Genomic DNA, 21,896 nt, shown 5'->3' with positions numbered 1-21,896 from the left:
TGCCCAGCTGTAGATGAAACGGTTGGAGTTGAAATTGCCAAGCGTGCACTGGAGTGGGCAGAAACAGGCAATGCCCAGTTGACATGGGACAGGAAATTCTGGCAAAACAGCCCAGGCATGAAGGACGTTGGGTATAAAGACAGAAATGACTTTGAACATGGTATGTAGAGTGACTGAAGGAAGAGGGAATGCTGGAAGGTGCTCTTGACAAGAAATCTTTCAACTGAAGTAGATAAAAAGGTACAAGCAGGGAGGTGGATATAGGTACGCAGAGAAAAGTTATAAGCAAGCTTTTAGTTTGGCAGGTGAGGCATTTGAAGCAAAGAGGAAGGAGGTGCTGAATATACACACACACAGACTAAAATATGAGGGGGGTCACTAAATCTCATGAGGTACATCCCATTACAATAATATTGCATCCGCCACATTAGCCTGCCTCTGTATTGCAATGTAAATATATAATTACTATTCCTAGTTCAACTTATACACACCTCCCATGTAAGTATGGGTGGAGTGAAGAACTGTAATTTTATATATGCACCTTAAACTGTAATATTAGGTCGATTATGTCGATGCAGTGTTATTGTTAGGGGTGGGCGGAATTTGCGAAATTCACTTTCGCAAATTATCGTGAATATGTTAAAAATCTCCGCAAACACGCGGAAATATCGCGTAGATGCGGAAGTTTTTTTCTCGCCCGTTCGCGGTATGTTCTGCGTGGTCACGGCTCGCCAATTTACCCATGCGGTTGCTCGCGGGCGCGGCCATCTTGTTTTAACTTGTCTCGCGGTGCATCATCGTGAGAAGAAAGACGTGATCGCGCGACGCATGACGTTACTGGGGGCGCGAACTGTCGCTAGACAGCGCAAATGGCTACCAACAATCCAACATCTCGTGGAGAACACGACTGGATCGGGAAAACTTGTCGGCGAACGCGGGGATTCAGGTAAGGCGATCGCGCGCACGCGAGAATGTATTATTTTACAGCACGAGCAAGCAAAAAATTTCCAGTAAAATGCGGATTGCGGAAATTTTGACATTTTTGCGCTCTCCGCGGAACGCAAAAATTTCAAATTATCGCAATTTCCGCGAGCGGAACGGAATTTTAGCCCAGGCCTAGTTATTGTGCATCGATATTTATGACATATATAGCCGTGTCGTATAGCTGACTGAAAGCAAGAATGTTTTATAGATAATAAATATTTTGGGATAGAACAAAATATCTGCAAAATCAAAAGTGGTATTGGCAAATGCTCAAAGTGGACAGGGAATTCAGGAGAGAAAACCAGCTTGTTAATTTTAAAAAGATGTTGGAACGTTGGCTTCATGCGAGATCTGGTCCTGCTGCAAAACCTTTTCTCTGGGACATGACCTCTGGCAATAGAAATGAAGTCAGAATTCAGGCACCAAGGGAAGAGTTTACTTTAAACAACGGGAATCACACTACATTGAATTGGTTGGTTGAATTCCAGAAAGGGCTCTCATTGAAATATGACGTCCTTCGATATTCAAACAAATGCAGGGCGGCTGCGGTGTTTCATACTAAAGTGCACAGAAGGTTCTGGGTTCAGCTCAACTTTCGTGAAGTTCCACCTTATGTTGGACTCAAAGATCATTCATTACCTGTAGATTAGAACGAAAGGAATGTGATGGGAATATAGGGACAAAAGCCAGAAATATGAGAAGAAAATAGAAACAACAAGGCATCACACTGAAACATGTGGACAAGATAAATACAAAAGTGAGAAAGTGAAGAAACACACAATTGATCCATTTAGTGGAAATGTTATTTAATGTCAGCTCTTCACTGTATTAATCAAATGCTGTCATTTATTTTTCAGGATGAGCTGTGTGCGACCTGTTAAAAATGTTGTGCCTTTCGTGTCTCATTCACAGCTCAGAATTCATTTGGATAAGCAGCTATGCTTGTTTTCGTAACGTGCCACCTTATGTAGCTGCCCTTTGCAGAAAACATTTGCAGGTTCACATCTAGGAAAGTAAAGTCAACCAAGGCTGTATCTTTTTTCAATGACATTGTTTATGAAGCTATAGGAAGGCATGACATCACATTTCAGTCCAATGTAGAACAAAAATATTAGTCAATAACATATTTTTTTACGTATGACAAAAGAAAAACATGTAATACATAAAGCTAGTGATGCAGCTGTGAAAAAAAAGAGGTCAGCAATGGTGACGTTTTGTAGAGTGATAGGATGACGTGACTGTGTAATATGTCTATTGAAGTTTGCAGAGCTAATTGAGATCAGTGATTATATACACTGAGAACAGCTGATGAGGTAACACATATTCTTCTCTAAGTAATAATGTCTATTGTCTTTCAGGACATAGCTCTTGAAATCTTTTTCAAGAATGGATATTCTAAATTTCTTGTGTTTCCGAACAAGGATCGAGAAAAGGCTACAAAACGGTATAGCATTTTGATATCATCTGATGACTTCTCTGTTCACCTTTAGGGCCATGCGGCTTCCACGGCCGACTCTGAACCTCTCTTGCTATTGCTGGGTCAACAATGCTCCATGGTGTGTCAGGCTGTGCTTGAGTTGTCCATTGGTGTGCATGGTCTCAGGTTCTGGTCAGGTATCAATCCGTCATGTGATGTCCATTCCTGCTCACTGTCTTGAGCTTTCTTTGTATTGTTCATTTCTTTGTTCTGTCTTTGTTGCACATTTGTTTTCCAACATTCCTTACTGTCTTGAGTTGTACTCCAGTTGTCCAGTGGTGTCTTCCATTGTCTGTCACTCTTCATCATCTTGGGCTCTGCTTGTGTGTTCTTTCATTTTTTACTATCTTGGGCTGTGCTCGTCATGCCAATCATGTTTCACAATCTTGGATTATGCTTGCAATGTTTACTGCCTTTCACTGTGTCAGGTTGTGCTGGTTTTGCAACCCCCCACTTAATCATTACTGGAACTCTGGACCCCCACTGAGCCAGTATTGGAAGCTGGTGGCCCACATTCAGTAATTGCTGGAAGCTGTAGACCCTGATCTAAGCATTTTCGATAATTTGAACCACAAAACCAAAAAAATAAAATACAGAAACAAGCATTCACCAAACAAATATACATATGATTCAATATTTTATTTAATTCATACACAAACATAAAACAAATCGAAATTTTAATGGGAAGGTTAGATCTTTTCTAAATTCAATTGAGGCCACTGATCATCTGTACTATATTCTGTTTGATGCTCTTACACTTCTACCATGATTCAAAATGTTTTATGTTTTTCAATTGTACATTTTGCTTCTCTATCTATCTATCTATCTATCTATCTATCTATCTATCTATCTATCTATCTATCTATCTATCTATCTATCTATCTATCTATCTATCTATCTATCTATCTATCTATCTATCTATCTATCTGTCTAGCAAAAGGGGGGTCAAAAACAGGGTCGGTTCTTACATAGGAGCATGGTAGCGTTGACCCCCAGACTTGCCACCTGCGACCCACCACACACACACACACCTCCCCCCACCTCATGCTTTACACTTTCACCTTCCTTGGGGCGGGGCGGGGCCATGACAGAGCTCTCTCTCCCAGCATGACAGCAGCAGTTCAGGTTGTGTTAACTGAACTGCGCATGTCGGATCGGCCTGGGTTTTCACTCTAGCCAGCCTGACGTGCAGTTCATTCTTCTCCTTCAACAGCTGAAAGGCAGCTGAGAAGCAAGAAGCACAGCCCCGTTGGTCTTCGGTGGAGCTCTGTGATTGCCTGCTCCAGCCAATCCTAGCACTGCTCCTATGCTGTTCATGATTGTAAGCAGCATGGGCGCAGTGCTTGGATTGGCTCGATGCTTTTATCCACTAGGCAGCACGAGACAGGAGCCAAACGTGTGGTGCAGCCTGCAGAGAAGTACGTTTATTTTAAATTTTAATCGTTTGAAAGACATTTATGTGCCCCACCACTGTCTAAAGGGAGCAGTCTCCAATGGTCAAAAATGTGCATTTCCATGTTAATTCCAATAGGAAATTTAAAGACAAGACTACAGCCTGTAATGCTGAATGGAATTACACCAAATTTGGCAGAAATCTAGATGTTGGTCCAGAAAGCGACCTTTTTGTTACTTCGGGTGAATCGGTTCAGTAGTTTTAGTGTAATTGAAAGAAAATCAGATTTTAGGGACGCAACCCCTCCGTGAATTATCCCGATCTCATTTAGAGAACGGATTGGCTGCCAACACTTCAAACAGGAAGTGTTGGTAGCCATCTTATTACTCGGACTCAGCCGAGTCCCAAACAAAAACATTAAAAAAAGATAAGGGGACAGTGTAGAAATACGCTGATCCCCTAGGTCTGGTGCTGGGACCTTGCCAGGGCAAAATAAGCATTTTGAAAACTTTTTTGCTGCGAAAATCGCGATGGATTCTCAAATTTGTGGCAAAAGTTTTTTTTAAAAACAAGCGTGGTCACTCGTGCTTTTTTCACTTTAGCCCTACGGGTCGCCCAGGTCCCGGGGGCATGAGGGTATTTCATTTTAAAAAGGGGGGCTCCTCCTCAGGCTCTTTTTAGCACCGGGGACCACCACCTCCGATGCTTTATTTAAATATGGGAGGGAGGGCTGCAAGGACACCCCTCCATTTGGCAATCAAATTGCCAAAATGCACACAAGGTCACTGGTGACATTTCCTCGTGCTCCATTACGCAGCTGTAGAATAGAATACGTACTGGACAGTTATCCAAGGAGGAAGCACTTAGTAATTAACCAGTAGAAACACTTGGGTAGATATTTTGTGTAAAACCGTGGACTGTTTTGGGAAAAAGGGGCAGGTGTGGTTCTGTTGTGGCCCAGTCATTGGCACAGCTACAGACACCCACACAGACACCAGGGCACCTACCCAAACACTCAGGCACTCACATACTCACTGGCAGACCTCAGACACTCTCATAGGCACTCATAAACCCACTCAGACACTCATGCACTCATTCACAGATGCATTCAGACACTCTCACACCCACTGAAAAACCCATTCAGGCACTCATAAACCCACTCATACAACCACTCACACTCTCATGGCCACTCAAAGACACTCATGCACCCACTCACAGACCCACTCAGACACATACCACCACTTATAGACCCACTCAAACACTCATGCAGCCACTCAAAGACCCACTCACAGATGCATGCACCCCCTCACAGTCCCACTCAGACACTCATTCACAGACTGACTCACAAACTCATGCAGGCATTTGCAAACCCTCTCATACCCACTCAGACACTCTCACACTCACTCAAATACTCTCACACCCACTCACAGACCACACAGACACTGATTCACCCTCTGAGACATCCACTCACACTCATGCACCCACTCACAGACCCATTCAGACACTTACACACTCACTTACACACCCAGTGAGACACTTATGCAGCCATTCCCAGACCCACTCACACACCACTGTCATCAGTGATGTCATGAGTGATGTCACTGATCAAGTCATGAGTGATGTGATATGTGAGGTCATATGCAGTGCATTGTAACCCTAGGTGTAGTGTGCGTAGCGGGGCTATGCGGAGGTCCATGGAGTTGCAAACAAACTCTGTGGAACTCCGTGGAGCTCCACTACGCCGCCCACCTCCACCCCCTATTAAGAAGTAAGTTAACAGTAATTAAAAATAAACTTAAAACCACTTACCTCTTTACCGTGGCGTTCCCGGGCTGCCCTCCTCCTCTTCCTCGCCGTACCGGTCATACTAGAGAAAACTGAGCGCGCGCCTGCGCAGTTTTCTTAAGCATTACTAGTACGGCTAGGAAGAGGAGGAGGGCAGCCTGGGGACGCCACGGTAAAGAGGGAAGTGGTTTTAAGTTTATTTTTAATTACTGTTAACTTACTTCTTAATAGGGGGGTGGAGGCGGGGCTGGCCAACTCCGCTCCGCTGCGGAGTGTGCGGAGATTTGCCTTCTCCACGGAACCTGGAGAAGGCAAATCTCTGCACACTTTGCGGGTGTAAGTTATAGTAAGCTCAGGTAACTATAACTGCTGAATTTCACCAGTTTTGTACGAGTGAAATCTGAGCCTAACTAGAGTGTCCCAGTAAACTTTGTTTTTTTCAGTGAAAAAAAATAATAATATATATATATATATATATATATATATATATATATATATATATATATATATATATATATATATATACATATGCTTGAAATGTCTCTTTCATGTTCGTTTCCTCGAACAAAGACACAGCGAACCCAGATCTGGTGCAATGTAGTTTATTTCGAACCCGTGCACCCAGCCATAACGCGTTTTAGCCCACGTGGGGCCTTGATCATAATATATATATATATATTATGAATCTGTTGACATTATTTAATTTTTGTAAGCAGCCACGGACCCCCCTGAGTAGGCTTCTCTGACCCCCGGTGGTCCCTGGACCACAGGTTAAGAACCACTGGGCTAGGGCTGTGCTAACATTTTCCATAGCTTTGCACATGTTTTACATTATCACTTTTTATTATTTCAGGCTTTGCACATGTCTTTCGCTCTGCATTCTCTGCTGTTGCTCTCAATGTCCAATACTTTGCATTACCTTATGATGAGTTTGAGATGCTGGGCACTCTCCACTGTCTCAAGCAGTGGTAATGCAATTCAGCGCTTTGTACTGTCTCAAGCTGTGCTAATGGTGTTTTACGGGGATTTATGCTGTCTAGTTCTGGGACATACTCTGCTCTGGCAGTTCCCTGTCAGTAAATTCAAAGCCATTGGACTACTCATTATCATGTAGCCCATGGATAGGAGGCCGAGACAAGGCTTGAAGATGTGTTTCTGTCTAATTCGGGTGCTGAATCTTTGATAAGGTGAGAAATTCCTAGTGCAAATTATATTGCCCTGAAGTGTGAGGCCAGGGTCCATTGAAGTTGGTGGTAATTTGCGATTTCTTAAGGAGAAATCGCACAACTTGGATGCGTGTTACATAGCATTTAAGGAATCGCAATTTGCGATTTCTTAAATGCTTACGCAAACTTAAGAAATCGCAAAATTAGCGATTCCTTAAGAATGCGCTGCTGAAATGCCTCATACATCTCATTTTGCGATTTTGTATTCGCAAACGATGTTTTTTTGCGATTCGCAGCGTTTGCGTATACAACATCGTTTGATACATATACCCCTTGGTGCCTTAGGAGGGATTTTCCTGGTGTTTAAAAAAGAAATTGGCTCATGCCTAGGGCCTTTATGGCATTTAATCACCTTCTGTGTCTAAAATGGTGCCCTGAAGACAACGTAGGTACCCACTGAAGTGAAATGTTCATCCCTTTGTTGCTCGGTGTGTGTCACGAGAGTCAAGAAACCACAAGGGGAAATAGGGCCCTGGTGGGTATGCGTTGTTTCACAGTACTGTGGTGTTCTGTGAGTGTTCTACAGTACAACACAGGACAGGTGCCAGTGCTCAGAGTACTTCATTACTGGTTACACTTGGGCTCAGATCGAGGCTTTTCCCGAAAGGTGGTCTCCCTGGGCATCGCTTCAGACTACACTGTGCTGGCCGGTTGCATTTGCCCTTTCATTGCTCCTAACAGTCAAACATGTATGTCCATCGCTAAAGAAGCTTTTCTCACCTTTGTCTCTCTGTCTCCCTTTCTTTAGGTTTTGCTCATTTCAAGTTTCCCTCAAAGCAAAAGGTGTGACCGAAGACACGATAAACTTCAGGTAAACTTACGAAGCATCCAGCATGCACTGTTAGCAAATTTTCTATTATACAACTGATGTATACCCATGGGGAAACTATTCCTCCAAGGCATATTTCTGCTTACACTGCATGGTGTGCACACTAGGGTAAAATCCAGTTTACATCAGGCCACCTTAGGGTAAGGGGTGCACTGAAGTCAAACTTTATGAAATACTTTGATGCATCCATATTGGCCGACGCATGCACATCAATGCGTTTCAACCCCAATGCGGCTGCAACTGTTTCCTCGCACTGCGGATGGAACCCTTGCTAGAGGATAGTCTGTCATTATTCTAGTGGAGAAGATAAAAGGTAATTTGTTAAATGTGAGGAACAAAAACAACTGGTTTACAGTGGGGCAAAGAAAGACTATTGTGGTTTTTCCCTAAAAGCCCACTAGAAAGAGATCACTGGGGCATGGAAGCAAGACTTTATAGTATAAAAAGAAATTGAAGTTGTGACAAGAGGGGGGTTGATGGGTCTGAATTTAGTCAGGAAAAGACAATCAGAGAGTATCCACTTACTTGGGTGATGCTCCATTGGAAGAAACAGAATGCTGCGGAAGCAACAAATGTATTACGAGCAGGCCTGTGACGAGGCGAAGAGTCATGGCCAAAGATGAAGTGCTGCGAAGAGGACAAGGCACATGCAGAGCTAGACAACGGGAGGTTGGGAGTATAGTGGAAGTGATGACGGCACAAAGGAGTATTGTGGAAGTGAGGGCCATCATAGAAAAATGGAGTTGGAAGGAGAGCCACATGGAGCAATGGAGTCATGTGCAAAGATGCGATGTCATGGAGAGCTGAGTGAGTTCTGTGGGGGGAGATGGATGGATGGATGGATGGATGGATATGTGTTTGGCCAGAATGTGTGCAATGACTGGGGCATGTGGATGTCATTGGTAGATTAATGTTCTGCACTGATTGGTCAGAGTGATCTGTACAGACATATTGTGTTTGTGGATGGAAGATGCATAGATGTAGGATGTGGTTGACGGATGTGCAAATGCAATTTTATGTTCTTAGTATTTTCAGTGGCGGCTTCTCGTGGGAGTGCTGCGGGGCGGTGAGCAGGGCAGTGGAGGGGCAGGATGGGGGGTAGTAAACTCCGGCTTAAGGCCGAACGGAGTTCAGTTAATAAATAAATAAATAAAACAAATGTAATTGCGCGCGCTGCATTGCAGCGATGCACTGCAGCGCGCGCAATGAAATTCATTTTATTTATTTATTTATTAACTGAACTCCGTTTGGCCCATAAGCCAGAGTTTACTACTCCCCCCCCCCCCAGGCTGCCCCTCCCCCGCCTCACCCCACCGCCCCGCAGTACTCCCACGAGGAGCCGCCACTGGTATTTATATATCCATATCTACCACTCTTGTCCAAAGAGCGGAGTGGACTGGAAAGGTATGTATATGGAATCATTGGTAGCGTGAATTGATCAATCACCGATGTCAGTGGTTTGATGGGGTTTGTATATTGATCGGGGTTAAAGACAGACATTGTATGGATGGCACGGTTTTTGTGATAATTGAACTCGGTGTTAGGGTGAGTTCTGGTGGAATGTGTGGTTGAACATTGTGTGCGGCTGGAGGCAGTAATCTTTTGTTGGATGGTACTTGTGGAAAGATACAGTTTGTGGATGTTGAGCTGGACTATGCAATGAAATGGGCTGTGTACATGAATAAGGTGGTGAGGACTGTGTATGTATTAGGCCTGGGCGAAATTGTAATAATCCCAGCGTAATTTGCTTAAAGTTGGTAATTTAACAATATGCTTATTATTGTAAATTCCTGAAATGATATCTTTATGCCTTGTCTCATTATTACTCAGCGTTCACAGCCAAATTATAGCGTGGAATGTAAATGACTGGAATGTGAATGACTGCCATTCGCAGTACTTGGGTTTTGGTGCCATTTGTATGTTGAAAATGCATCCTTGAGTCCAAAATGATCGTGAGGATGCATTTTGCACTAAAATATTGAACTAAATGCCATATTTGTATTTCTCGTAACTTTGCGCAATTTTCCTGAAATGTTTCATAATTTTGTATGTTCCCCTAGTATGATACGTGTATGGTAGATGGGACTGCTGTTGAGTGGTAGGCAGTGTAGATGCATCAGTAGTGTGAATGTATACATCATTTCAAAGATGGGATCGTGTGAATTGATATGGTGTGCAGACATAATAGTGGTTTGTCAATAAATTGGCAAGGTGTATTGATGTATGTGTGATTGCTTGGGTGTGTTTGAAGATATTTGTAGGTGGGTGTGTGGATTAAAAGATGCCAGTTTGCAGATGGAAAGGAGGGTATGTTAAACCTTTTTGGAGAATTAATAGTGTAATGATGTGGTGTGTGCATCTACGGTTTGATGAATGGATGGGTGAGTGTTTGGGTTGAGGCGGGGATGAAGGGTGTGAATTGTAATCAATTGAAGGAGTGTGTGAATGGATATGGTGTGTGGGTTGGGCGTGTGGCAATACTGATGAGATACATGAGTGGACAGTGCGGTGTATAAATCAAGCGTAGATTGAAAGAGTACTTGAGACTGTGGATGGTTTGTCTGTGTGGGAGTCGTGCATAAGTGGATGAATTATAGCGTGTTGTGATTAAAGGGTAAGGTGTATAAATGAGTGGGTATGTGGACTGTATGAAATATGTCCTGTGCTCCTAGCTACTGGGCAAGTAACATGTATATATGTAAACACTGTGTGGGAAAAACAATTAAGTGGAACAATCTATACCAGCACATACACTCAATGGCAGAAAACCTGGATGAAGAAAGGCACAACCTTATATGTGTAAAATACTCACGTGTTTGCCTGGCTATTGACTGGGGGGAAGCTCAGTCTGGTTTGGCGTGTTGAACCCTTGATATTGGTTGCCCTAGAATAAACCTTATAGGAGTTCAGAAGCATTTACAGGCATATGTGAGTTATTTGTGATGATCCCCTGTGTTGCACAGAGACCCTGCAGCTGCTTTGTGTTCAAGGCGAAGTGTGTAGTATCTCCTGATATTTCACAGGTCTCTTCCACTGATGAGACCTCTGATTCAGGGCCTGCTCTGCAGCAACAGGCCAGGCACAAGCGACTGGGTCGGCTTCCATCTCCTGTTCTGTAATCCTAGCGTCCTGCTGCAGGCTGCTCTTGTGTTCTTGGCAGTCCTTGCCTTTAGGCTGCAGTGGGCAATATCTCCTGCTAGCAGCGTTCCAGCACTCACCTTTCAACCAGTGGACAGAAGTTTCTCCAAGGTTCTCTACAGCACTGACTGCATCACCTGCTCTCATGAGCTGGAACATTTGAACTCTTTCTACTGCTGCAACCTTGTCTTCGGTGTATCCAATCTGTGCCATTATCTCCAACTGAGTTCTTGAGATACACACCAGCATGCTGCCGATAGATACTTTCCTTACCAAGGAAACATATTACATGTACACTTCTCCCAACAAATAAGACAACAAGTCCCTTCATGAGCAATGGGCTCTTTCAGCCTCTTCCATGTAACAAAAGGTCCTCACATAGGCTGACGTGCTAAAAAGGACATGTATGCAATTAAACGGTTTGGTGCGCTTGCATTTGACGGGTTTACCTCACTATATCTAAAACACAATGGCGAGCCACAGACCGTAGATTTAGTGGTAGTATGTGGGTAGTATGTCAAGTGAAGCTAGAGTGTTTAAGTAATGTATGTATGGGGTGATGAAAGATGAATGGGGTGGGATGGGAGTGGATAGAACAGGTGTGGGCGGATGCATGGGGCCTGGCAGGACATGTAAGGTGTGAGTTGTTGATGAGGTGTGCATCGAATGGGATGTGAAAAGTTGAACGTTGTTTGTGTGTATTAGGTGGGCAGATAGGTGGGCTAAGGATGGGTGAAATGATAGAATGGATGAGTTATTAGAATGTGTAGATGCACGTGTTGTGGATGAGTGGGCAGGTGGGTGTGTTGTGTATTGCTGGAGGAAACGGATGGTGTGCGCGGCTGAACTGATTGGGTGGATGGATGGCATTGTTGATGAGAGTGGGTAGATGGGTTCTGGGTGAATTGTTCTGTAGAACAGATGCAGTGTGAGAATGAAAGCGTTTTGGCTAGATGGATGGTGTTTAGATTAATGACGTGTGGTAGAAGGTTAGAATGATGAGGTTATTGTGTTGATGGAGATGGTCTGAATAGATTTGTGGCTGATGAAGTGATGGATATATGTTCTGATTGGAGAGTGGTTTATCTGCAGGCTTTCGTGAAATTTTTATTACGCCAGTGAAATTTGTTAAGCTCCAGAATTTTTCGTGGGCTAAAAAGTGCAAAAATTCTCAAAAGTATGTATTATTCATTTTTTCATAACATTTTTACTTCAGTGTACCCCTTGCATAAAAGTCTTGCGAGACACCTGTGAGAAACTGGTTCTCACAGTAAATGAGACAAGATACATTTTTTCCTAAAAGCTGTCTCCTACAGCTATTGTACAAGACTTTTTTTATCGCAAGGGTCGTGCTGGCTACAAAAAAGTCATAAAAGATACAGTCTAACCACACTAAGATCTGAAAGCATGTTGGATGGCCCTTGAATACCAAAGCCCTGTCTCTCAGGTACGCTACATTGATGAGGGACATGCAGGGAGAGCTAACACGCTAATGGGAACAATGGCAGGCCAATTGGGGGAGGACGAGGACTGGGGGCGTGCTTTACAGTTCCTATGGGGGGGGAGTGGTCATCCACGCCAACTTCCATCTCATTCAACTGAACATCCTGTACCCGACATATTACAACCAGGCCCTGCTACCCAAAATAGGAAGGGCTATGGACGATCGTTGTCGCCCAATACCTCGACCCTTCTGGGAGGGAGTGACGAAGTCCCTGGAAGAGACCGCAGGGGTACCTTTACCATTGACTGCTTCGAGCGTGTTGTGAGGAGTCTGGACAGACTCTGAGGTTATCCCTAACACTAAAGTACTGATTAACGTTGGGCTATATTGTAGCTACGAGAGATATTTCTAGACACTGGGGTAGCTCGCACTGCCTGCGGCTGGTGGAGTGGCGGGAAGGGATGGAACTGTGCAGTGTCAGGGAGAGAATGGTACATGAGAGTTGGGGTTGGGGTTGCATGTGAATATATGAGAAAATCTGGGGGCCCTGGGTTGGGGGGATCTAGGCACAGGTCCAGGGTGTTAGGTTGAGGGAGACGGGGGTACAGAGGGGACCAGGACTGTGAGGGAGGAAGGTGGTACGGTTGTGTCAATTACCCATGTGTGAGAAGGGGTGTGGGGAGGAGGGAGGAGACCGGGTTCTGGCTGCTCTAAGATGGCTGCTGAGTTTCAATTTGTTTTGTCTGTTATTTCCATGTCAAGCATATTGTCTTGGTCTTTACAATCAATAAAATGTCATTTCCTGTAATGTTGTGAAAGTCTGTAAAATTTTCATGCGACATTTTTCAAGATAAAACTATGCCGTTTCACACACCTGCTGGACTGTGGATGTCAATGGGCGGTCTGACGAGTAGACGCTCAATTGTGCATCTTGCTAAAACCAGCGACCACAGACACTGCAGATTGTCAGGGAGCTCGAGCATGACTAGGATCACAGATGAATGGAGATAGCGTATATGCGGTCACGTGTTTCATTATACAAGGATGTTTACAGTATGTTAGCGACTGACAGATGGTAAAACAAATGACTGATGATGGAGTTAAGACTGCATGCCTCAGGAGGAGGCCAATATATTGTTGGTTTAAGTGGCTCCTGGATCTATTAACCGTTCAGCAGTTCATTTGTTTGACAAAAACAATTGTGCTGGAGACTGCTGTAGCAAAGCTGCAACCCAGGGCTCATTGTTACTTCTGGATGCTGAGTTTCTGCTCATGGCCTGGCAAAGTCGCATCGAATTGTCTGCCCCGCTGCCTTTGTTATTACTTTAAAAGAGCTGTTGAATCCATCAGATTAACCGAGAAGGCCACAGAACAGTTCCATGCATCCACTGACTACTAGAAGAGCGCATCTCAGTTTGAAAGTGCATTGGAAACAGATCACTTCCATTCAGATAATGACTTCTTGAACAGAACATCTCTCTTTATAAGGTGTGATCTAGAACATACCATTTTGATTTATAGAATGACTTCTAGAAGACAACGTCAGTGTCTATCAAGTGCCTTCTATAACAGATCAGTTCATTCATGCAATGCCTTCTAGCAGAAAGCATCTCTGTTTATAAGGTATGTTCTAGAACATGTCAGTTCAATTCCCACAATGACTTCTAAAAGACATCACTGTTTATAAAGTGCGTTCTAAAACAGATCAGTTTCATTCATAGAGTGACGTCTATCTGTGAATACAGCCTGTTCTAGAACAGACCAGTTCCATTCATAGAGTGACGTCTATCTGTGAATACAGTCTGTTCTAGAACAGATCGGTTTCATTCATAGAGTGACGTCTATCTGTGAATACAGTCTGTTCTAGAACAGACCAGTTCCATTCATAGAGTGACGTCTATCTGTTAATACAGTCTGTTCTAGAACAGACCAGTTCCATTCACACAATGACTTCTAGGAGCGCAAACCTCTGTTTATGAAGCGCATTCTAGAACAAATCAGTTCCTTTCAAGCAGTGTTCTCTTCACATACCACGCACTTGAAAACATAGAGCAAAATTGTGTGAAAATGGAGTTACTGAATATGTTTGCCTTTAACAAATTTGTATTAACAATTGCGATAAAAAATATTACAGCTAGGCAGAAATAGCTCAGCATTAAAACAAGTGTCCTGATCATTTCCCACTAGCCTTTGGCTGGCGATAGCGGAGATCAAAAACATGAGCAAAACCGTGTAGTAAATGATTTAGCACATTTTCGACTTATATTTTTATATCTTGCTGAAAACCATCAGTAATAACCTACAGGAATACCATTCCTGCCTTTAATAATTGCTACTGGATAAAGACTAAGAGGATGCAAGTGTTGCAGAAAAAAACGAGCATTGGTAAAGCCAATGAGGCTAGCCTTTATTATGTGAGTGCCAAGCTGCTGACTTTGCCAATGTTTGTTAGTAAAGAATGGTTTAGAAAAGGTAGGAAAAAATAGAAAAATACTAATGGAAAGCAAACGCATATCGCATGGCAGCTCAAAACTCAACATTGTATTCAATGTTTTTGATCTTTTTAAATGGCATGGTTTACTTTTCAAATACGTTTCACTCAAGAAGCTCTGAAGAGAATCTAAAAAGACTAAGAAAGTGTCAGAACGTAAAAGGAAATGTGTCAAAGGCCTAATTTACTTTCCACACGACTCAGCTATTTGCCAGCAGGACGAAAGAAAGCAGATTTATGAACCTCCAGGAGAAATGTCATGCTAAGTACACCTCCTACCTTACACACCAGCTGAGTAAATGGAGCTGACAACCGTCCCCCCAGAGCCATAAAAGCCTTTGTGTGTCAAACTTTGTGCTTTCATGTAATATTTGGAACACAGGACATAAAACTTAAACAATCCTAAAGTCTGCCCCTCAGCCATATCTCAGGAAAAAAGCCCCTGTTGCAATGTTCTTATAGACAGGCGGGTATGGGTGAGGAGCAACACAGCCGGGGGGCAGCATGGGAGGTATTTGAGGGGTGAAGTAGCACATCAAAGAGACAGAAAACTAGAAAATGAATGCGCTCAGAAAGCCGAATGTAAAAGAAACAAAGTAGTTCCTTATGTGAAAGGTGGAAGGATTCAAGTCAGTCAATCAAAAGTATATGATCCAAGGGAGGTACAAACACAAGAAAAGGAAAGCACAACATCAAATAAGAATCAAGCAAATGAGAGTGACAAAGCCAAACAATGTCAAGCAACAGGCGGGCTTTAAGACCACTGGAAACACACAGTAGGTCTTTCGATACCAGACACTTGTGCTGTCAGGTGGGAAAGAGGTAAACAACTGTACTCATAATGCATGGTATGGAAGGAAAGCGCTCCTCTCACATAGTGAATTTAACAAGAAAGCTACTGCATTTGTGTAATCTGTTATGGGGGAAACCCGCTCCATTCACACATTTTTCTCGAAAGTAACATCTCCATTCATCATATTTTCTCTTGAAAATAGCTACATTGTAACCTTGTTTACAAGAGAACTGATCCAAGGTCCTCATTTTGGCAGGCCCAGCCGGCACAGGTAAGAGTGGTGTGGCGGGGTTGAGGTGGGAGCTGACAGACGACGGGATAGGTAAAATAAATAAATAAATCCACTTACCTCGCGCTCATCGCATTGCCGATACGGCGAGCGCAAGGTAAGTGGTTTTATTCATTTTTTAATTTTACCTATCCCGTTGCCTGTCGACTTCCCGCCTCACCGCTCTTACCTGTGCTGACCACGCCTGCATTTCGGTGTTACCATGGTTTGCAAGTGGGACCCAGTGATCTCTCTATGCCAACCCATAAAAGACCTACAGCTCTCAAACTAAGATGAGCCACCTCCCAGGACTTTGGTGTCTGCCTGACGTAAGAAGTTTTGTGCCACCCTACAACCTTCCCTGCTCTCCTTCCATATTCGTGCACACACAAGTCATTCAGGGCATAGTAAATGATGGCTAAGTTACCTGGAAGATACCTCGCTGCCCATGATGACAAAGAAGAGGCATCCTGTATTTAGGAGACATTTATTTTCAATTGCACAACCTCGAGGTCGCCCCCGTCTCCCCTATTCATTCTTGTTTCACAACCCTTAATAATCCCTAATACTATCTTCCTGTGTTTCACTGCATCAATTTTGTACTGCACTTTTTAATTCGTAAAACTTTATTAGTATAAATATGTACAAATGCAGAAATTCCTCCACCCGTAGGGCCGTGCCCTTGCACATTGTGCAGATATGTGGGATCTCCCTATAGAAAGGATACCAGTACTCTGGAAAGCGATGCCAGACATTTAAACAGTTGCTTTTGTTTTTGGTACAGTAATTCTGATTGGGTGTTCACTTGCAGATAAACGGCGATGGGCTGAGTCTGTTGGCACTTTTTAGGTCTCGCTGAGCCCAGCGTATGCGCTGACTCGAAGAGACATTTTGTATGTGGGAATTTCAAAGTGCTGCTGGCTGGCCAAACGCTTGCGTTCACGCGATCGTGCACGCGCGCAGCCGCCCGCCAGCAGCACTTTGAAAACCCACATGTCGCCCGGGACTGTCTTAAAGGTTCCTTAAATCTAACCATAGTGTGGCAGGTTAAAAATCACACCTGCCTCTCCTTGAGAGCACCATCAAAGTTTTACAAGCTTTTCAACAGGAACGTTTCTTTCAGCAACAGTGAAACACACCGTGACAATAAGGCCCTCATAAAAAAAAAACTCAATCAGACTCGGTAGCATTTAAAAGCCGAATTGCCCAACAACTGTTTCAGGATAATCGGTTGCTCCAATACCTCCGTCGGCTCGTGTGGCTGCGAACAAGCGGGATAGCCTGTTGATGAACGGAGATGAATGAATAATGCAGCAGCCTCGGCTGACAAATATGATACTGTATTTATTGTTAAATAAAGGCCTCATGTTAGGACAACAATGACTACAGTTACCTCTTTCGTAAGGTCCAGACACGAGATTTTGGTGGCTTAGCAGGCATCCCGGGTACTATGTCAAAATAATCATTACCATTATTGTGCAGGAATGTTTCCTGTCCATTCTGTCACCCTGTTGTCCGGGTTGCAAAGTACCATCAAGATGAATCCACCTCCTTTTATACAGGGGGGAGGGGGGGGGGGGCGTACGGTCTGAACCAGGCATTCCAATTCTACTTCGAGGCTTCGTTTGCCTTGACTTTTCCTCTAGTTACATTTTGTTGGCATTGAAAGTACGGATGCCAGGAGTATTCCCCCCCCCCCCCCCCCCCCTCCCCCGGTTTGATTCACAGTGCAGAAGAACCCTGGGCTGGGAATACTGTCCCTTAAAGAAGCAGTCTAAGAGAAGATTTGGACAAGAAGGGTTGAGACACAGGATCATGAAAAGAGGAGGGTCTGGTTGTTAAATCATTAATAAGGTGTAAATGTATACCTTGGGAAAATTAAAAAGCATTAGCAAAGCCAACAGGTCTACTCTTGGCAAGCTGTGATGCTTAATTTAAAAAAAACTTTTCTTTTAATAAACCCCTTTTACAAATCTACATATTTAAGTATTTTTCATTTATAAAATTGTAGTGATTACAGAGGAGGGAGAGAAAGCATAATCGATTTCTCGGCCGGAACTCACATAGTTGTTTTTGACAATTAGGGGTTGAAAGGCAATCTGCTTTCTCCGAAGAAAAGTTGGAGAGGTGCACAGCTCTAGAATATGTGAACTCTCTGCTTGCGTGTGTGTAATTAGATATCCAAGAGAAGGCCGCCGGGATTGAAGGCAGGTTGACTCCTCAAATGCTGCACACAGTGGAGAGGGTCAAATTCAATGTAGCCAGCAAAATATTTTCAGCCTATGACGCATCAAAGAAACCGACCTATCACTGCTTTTAGGAACTTCTTTTATTTGTGCTAGGCAGCCTGCTGTTGGAGAGGAACATGTCAGATCCTCAGATGCGCCATCCCCACGTCCTCGAGCCCTCCACCAATTTTATGAAAACCTTTTGACAGTCTTTCTTTTCTTTGATCGGTTTTATAGTACACTTCATCTGACCTACTTTCTGTGGAAAGGTTTCTTATTTACGAGTCACAACATTTTGCAGAAAAATTTCCCACTTATTCTATATGCTGGCATCGCCATGCTAGATAGGAATTATAAATACTCTTTATTTTGCTTGCTTATACGTTGCCCTCTGGTCTGATCTTGAACATGCCATGTATTGTACGCAATAACACGTTATAGATTTATACCTGCATGACTTCTAATCATATACCTAACATATTACGCACTCTTTACAGGGGGCGCTTGAAAGAAGTGGGACAAAAGTACTGCAAATGTTTAAGTGCATTACTTTCACCATGAAAGACGACCTATAGTACGTGTTACCCACAATGCCGTTTATTAATGTGATATCATAGCTGACTCAAACATGAATCAGCGGAACTTCGGAATTCAAGGTCGGTCAGTGAAATAAAAGATGGGCAACTTCGATATCAAACTAAGTAGTTGTAGGTGGAGAAGTGGGAGTGGAAGTTAAAATGTTAACATTCAGAAACCGAGTAAATGTATGCAACTGCAAGTGTTTAAAAGACAGAGGAAGAGCTGGAACAAAACCTGAAAAAATCCATTTATCAGAACTTAGAAATTGGATTTTATTTGATTCAACTGTTGTTTCTTTGTCATTTGATGAAATGAAAAGCTTTCAATGGCGCACTCGCCTGGCCAATGATTACATATCGAAATTGTACTCTTTGGAGCAATCAAAAGCGAAAATGCTTCTTCAATTGCTTTTCAGAAAAAAAAACAAATCACAAAATCATTGCCTTTGGGCCCAACCCCTAATGCTCCTATTTGACAGCCCCCTACACCGTCTGTCAGCTATTTGATAGCCTCGCCATTATTTGGGAGTCGTGCTAAGCTGGCGAATCCTAATATATAAACTTCAGTTGCTGATTCCTAATACAACAAGCATTTGCAATGCAATAGGTCTCGCATTTACGAGAGTTTAAGCCATTGGCATTGTAAATGACAATGTCTTTTATTTATGTTTTAAAAACCAAAACATAAATAAAAGGAATTGTCATTTACAATGCCAATAGCTCAAACTCGCAAAATGCGAGACCTATTGCATTGCAAATGCTTGTTTTTAAATTGGTGATTTTCTCCCATCGCAGGCATTATAACGAGTATTTTTCTGCCGGGGCGCACTTTTTCAGGCAATATTTCTTCTATGCAACAAACATGTTTTCCTTTGCCCATTAAGTGTTTGTACCACATACATTTTTCCTGATTTTGCTGAAGATGAATACTAGCGAATTGCCTCATTCTTTTTTGAGCTCTTTAGAACACTCTCTAAAATCCACGGCTTTTTGTCATCAATAATTTTGGTCAAATATGGTATACACATCACCATCAAGTTCTATTTTTACGAAATTATTATTGAGGAAGAATCCCAGGGAAAGGCACCTTGAAACGGGCACATTCACACTGGGGTTTGCTTGCTCGTGTGTTTTTGGGGTTTTGCAGGTTTTTAATACAAGAGCGGACAGCAGCCCTGACAGATGGTTTGACACCCGCGTCATATTGCACCACAACGCCAGGCCTAACCATAATACAGCACAATATGGTTAAATAGCCAGTTTTGAAGGAAAACTTTCAAATTAGCCCCATGCTTTATGGTTTGACATGGTTTGTACTGACCCACTCTGGTTGAGCCTCAAATGACCATAATGTATCGACCAAAACTGATAGAGCTTCAACAAAAACCATAATATGTATGCACCAACTATGATTGCGCTCTACTTATGTGCAAACCAATTCTGGCCAACCCCCAGCTGACATTATTAATGTGCAGGCCAACCTTGTCTGAACCGTAAATAACTTCATTTGTTTTAGGAACGAATGTGACTAAAGCCTGGATATCATTAAAAAATAAACAAATTCAAAATAGGTACAATTTTTATTATAAGTATGGCCAGCTATGTCATGGTGTCAATTAACCTACTATCCAGTGGCGGTGGGTCCATTGGGGCGCTGGGGCGTTGCCCCACTAATGCCACGGACGTGCTCCTGATTGGAATTAGCGTCAGAAGAAGAAAGAAGGACGCTGAAGGGGGTGGGGCAGCGGCAGCATTCAGGGTTTGAGTGAAAGCACACTAGACAGCAATAGTGCGCATGTTCGGTTTTGGCCTGGTCATTTTTATGACCAGCCCGAACATGCGCACTAGCCTTCCCCTTAGGGGAGCCAGGGTTGCTTCATGCCGCAGCCCCCTAATGGGCAGGGAGCATCCCTGCTGAAGCCAATCCTGGCGCTACTGGAGCAGCGTCTGGATTGGCTGGGAGGGGTTGCCAGCCACTCCAGTGACACAGAAGACGCTGAAGGCTCCAACGCAGGACCCCTGCCCAGCAGCAGAGGCGGCGCGGACCCGGGCGGTCAGGTAAGTTTTATTTTTTTAACGTTATCTCTTTATTTTTTAAAGCCCCCCGACCCCCACCCACATGCAAGCCCTCCCCCCCGCAAGTATTGTGAACCGCGACTGCTATGAATTCTGGTTTCGTTTTGCTGATTGATTTGTGATATGCGCGTTTCCTTGAAGGTGATTCTCTGTACAAGGCGGAGTCAACACAATGCTTGTGGGTGTAGAGGTGATATTGTCTCTTATGCCAGACTACATGGGGAGTCTGTCTGCTCTGTGCTCGCTGGTATGCGAGTAGCAGGTCGGTGGCCATGTCGTGTTTGTGTCCGATGCTATAATAAAGGCGACAGCATAGGTCCTTCCTCCTACCCGCCCCATCCTGTTTCTTCTCCAACCACCCATCTGCCCGTCCATGTTTTTTCTCCACGTCCCAATTTATTTTCCCCCCTCCCAGCACAGACAGAAGGGAAAAAAGCACTAGTCGTTTCAAATAGCTTTTTTAAACCGTACCATTATCCACCCCACCAGGTCACCACCCCTGCCTGATTGCCAAAGTCAATACCTCGTCCTTGGGGAGACCTATTAGTTTTATCAAGGTGTTCATACTACCAGGCCACAACCATCCTTGTAAAGTTGTCTGCAAGGGCAAAGTACTGTAATATGGCACTTGGATAGCATCTGTCAGGGCCCTTTTCTGCACCTATGTCTATCGTAACCGCCACAAATAGGCCTTTTCAATCACATTGTAAAACAGAGTGTTGTCACTTGTCATTACGCCTTTGACAAATATGGATTATGAGTGCTATATTAATTTAGTGATGATTGTCTCCAACCTGGCAACAAGGATTTTTGCGTAGATTTTGGCCTTTGCTTATATTAATTATATGAGCCTGTAATTTAAATTAAAATTTCTATTGGCGAGATGATTCTGTCTGCAAATGTTGTATAAAAAGCAGTCAGGCTACTGGATCCAGGTGCTTTGCTACTAGGCACAGATGCAATTGCTTTCAATATTACTGGTCTGATCACTAGCATAAAAAAATGCTTTTAAGAAAAAGAGACGCTTTTTCTAGGGTTATTTTATTGTTTGCAGCATATAACTGAACGTAGTATATTTAGCAAGCGATAGTAGGAAACAGTTTTGCTTAATTTCTAAGTATGTAGGTAATGCTATGCTTCTTTGTTTAATTTGCATATGTTTTTTTACTTTGTTCTTGAACCCTGA

The 21,896-nt window shown here is 43.3% G+C and overlaps 1 protein-coding gene across 2 annotated transcripts in view; it reads left to right on the top strand.

Moving 5' to 3' along the window:
• The window catches only part of WDFY4 (WDFY family member 4), an 821,140-nt gene that overhangs the window by 585,489 nt on the left and 213,755 nt on the right, over window positions 1-21,896 (top strand). For both annotated transcript variants that reach the window (XM_085608765.1, XM_085608766.1), the window contains 2 exons: window positions 2,343-2,428; window positions 7,614-7,676. In XM_085608765.1, the coding sequence (XP_085464891.1) occupies window positions 2,343-2,428; window positions 7,614-7,676 (149 nt within the window). The remainder of the gene's footprint in view (window positions 1-2,342; window positions 2,429-7,613; window positions 7,677-21,896) is intronic.

This window comes from Triturus cristatus, chromosome 1_2 (genome assembly GCF_964204655.1).
Source record: "Triturus cristatus chromosome 1_2, aTriCri1.1, whole genome shotgun sequence".
NCBI classification, from domain to species: Eukaryota; Metazoa; Chordata; class Amphibia; order Caudata; family Salamandridae; genus Triturus; species Triturus cristatus.
This window is presented reverse-complemented; position numbering and strand designations above follow the sequence as displayed.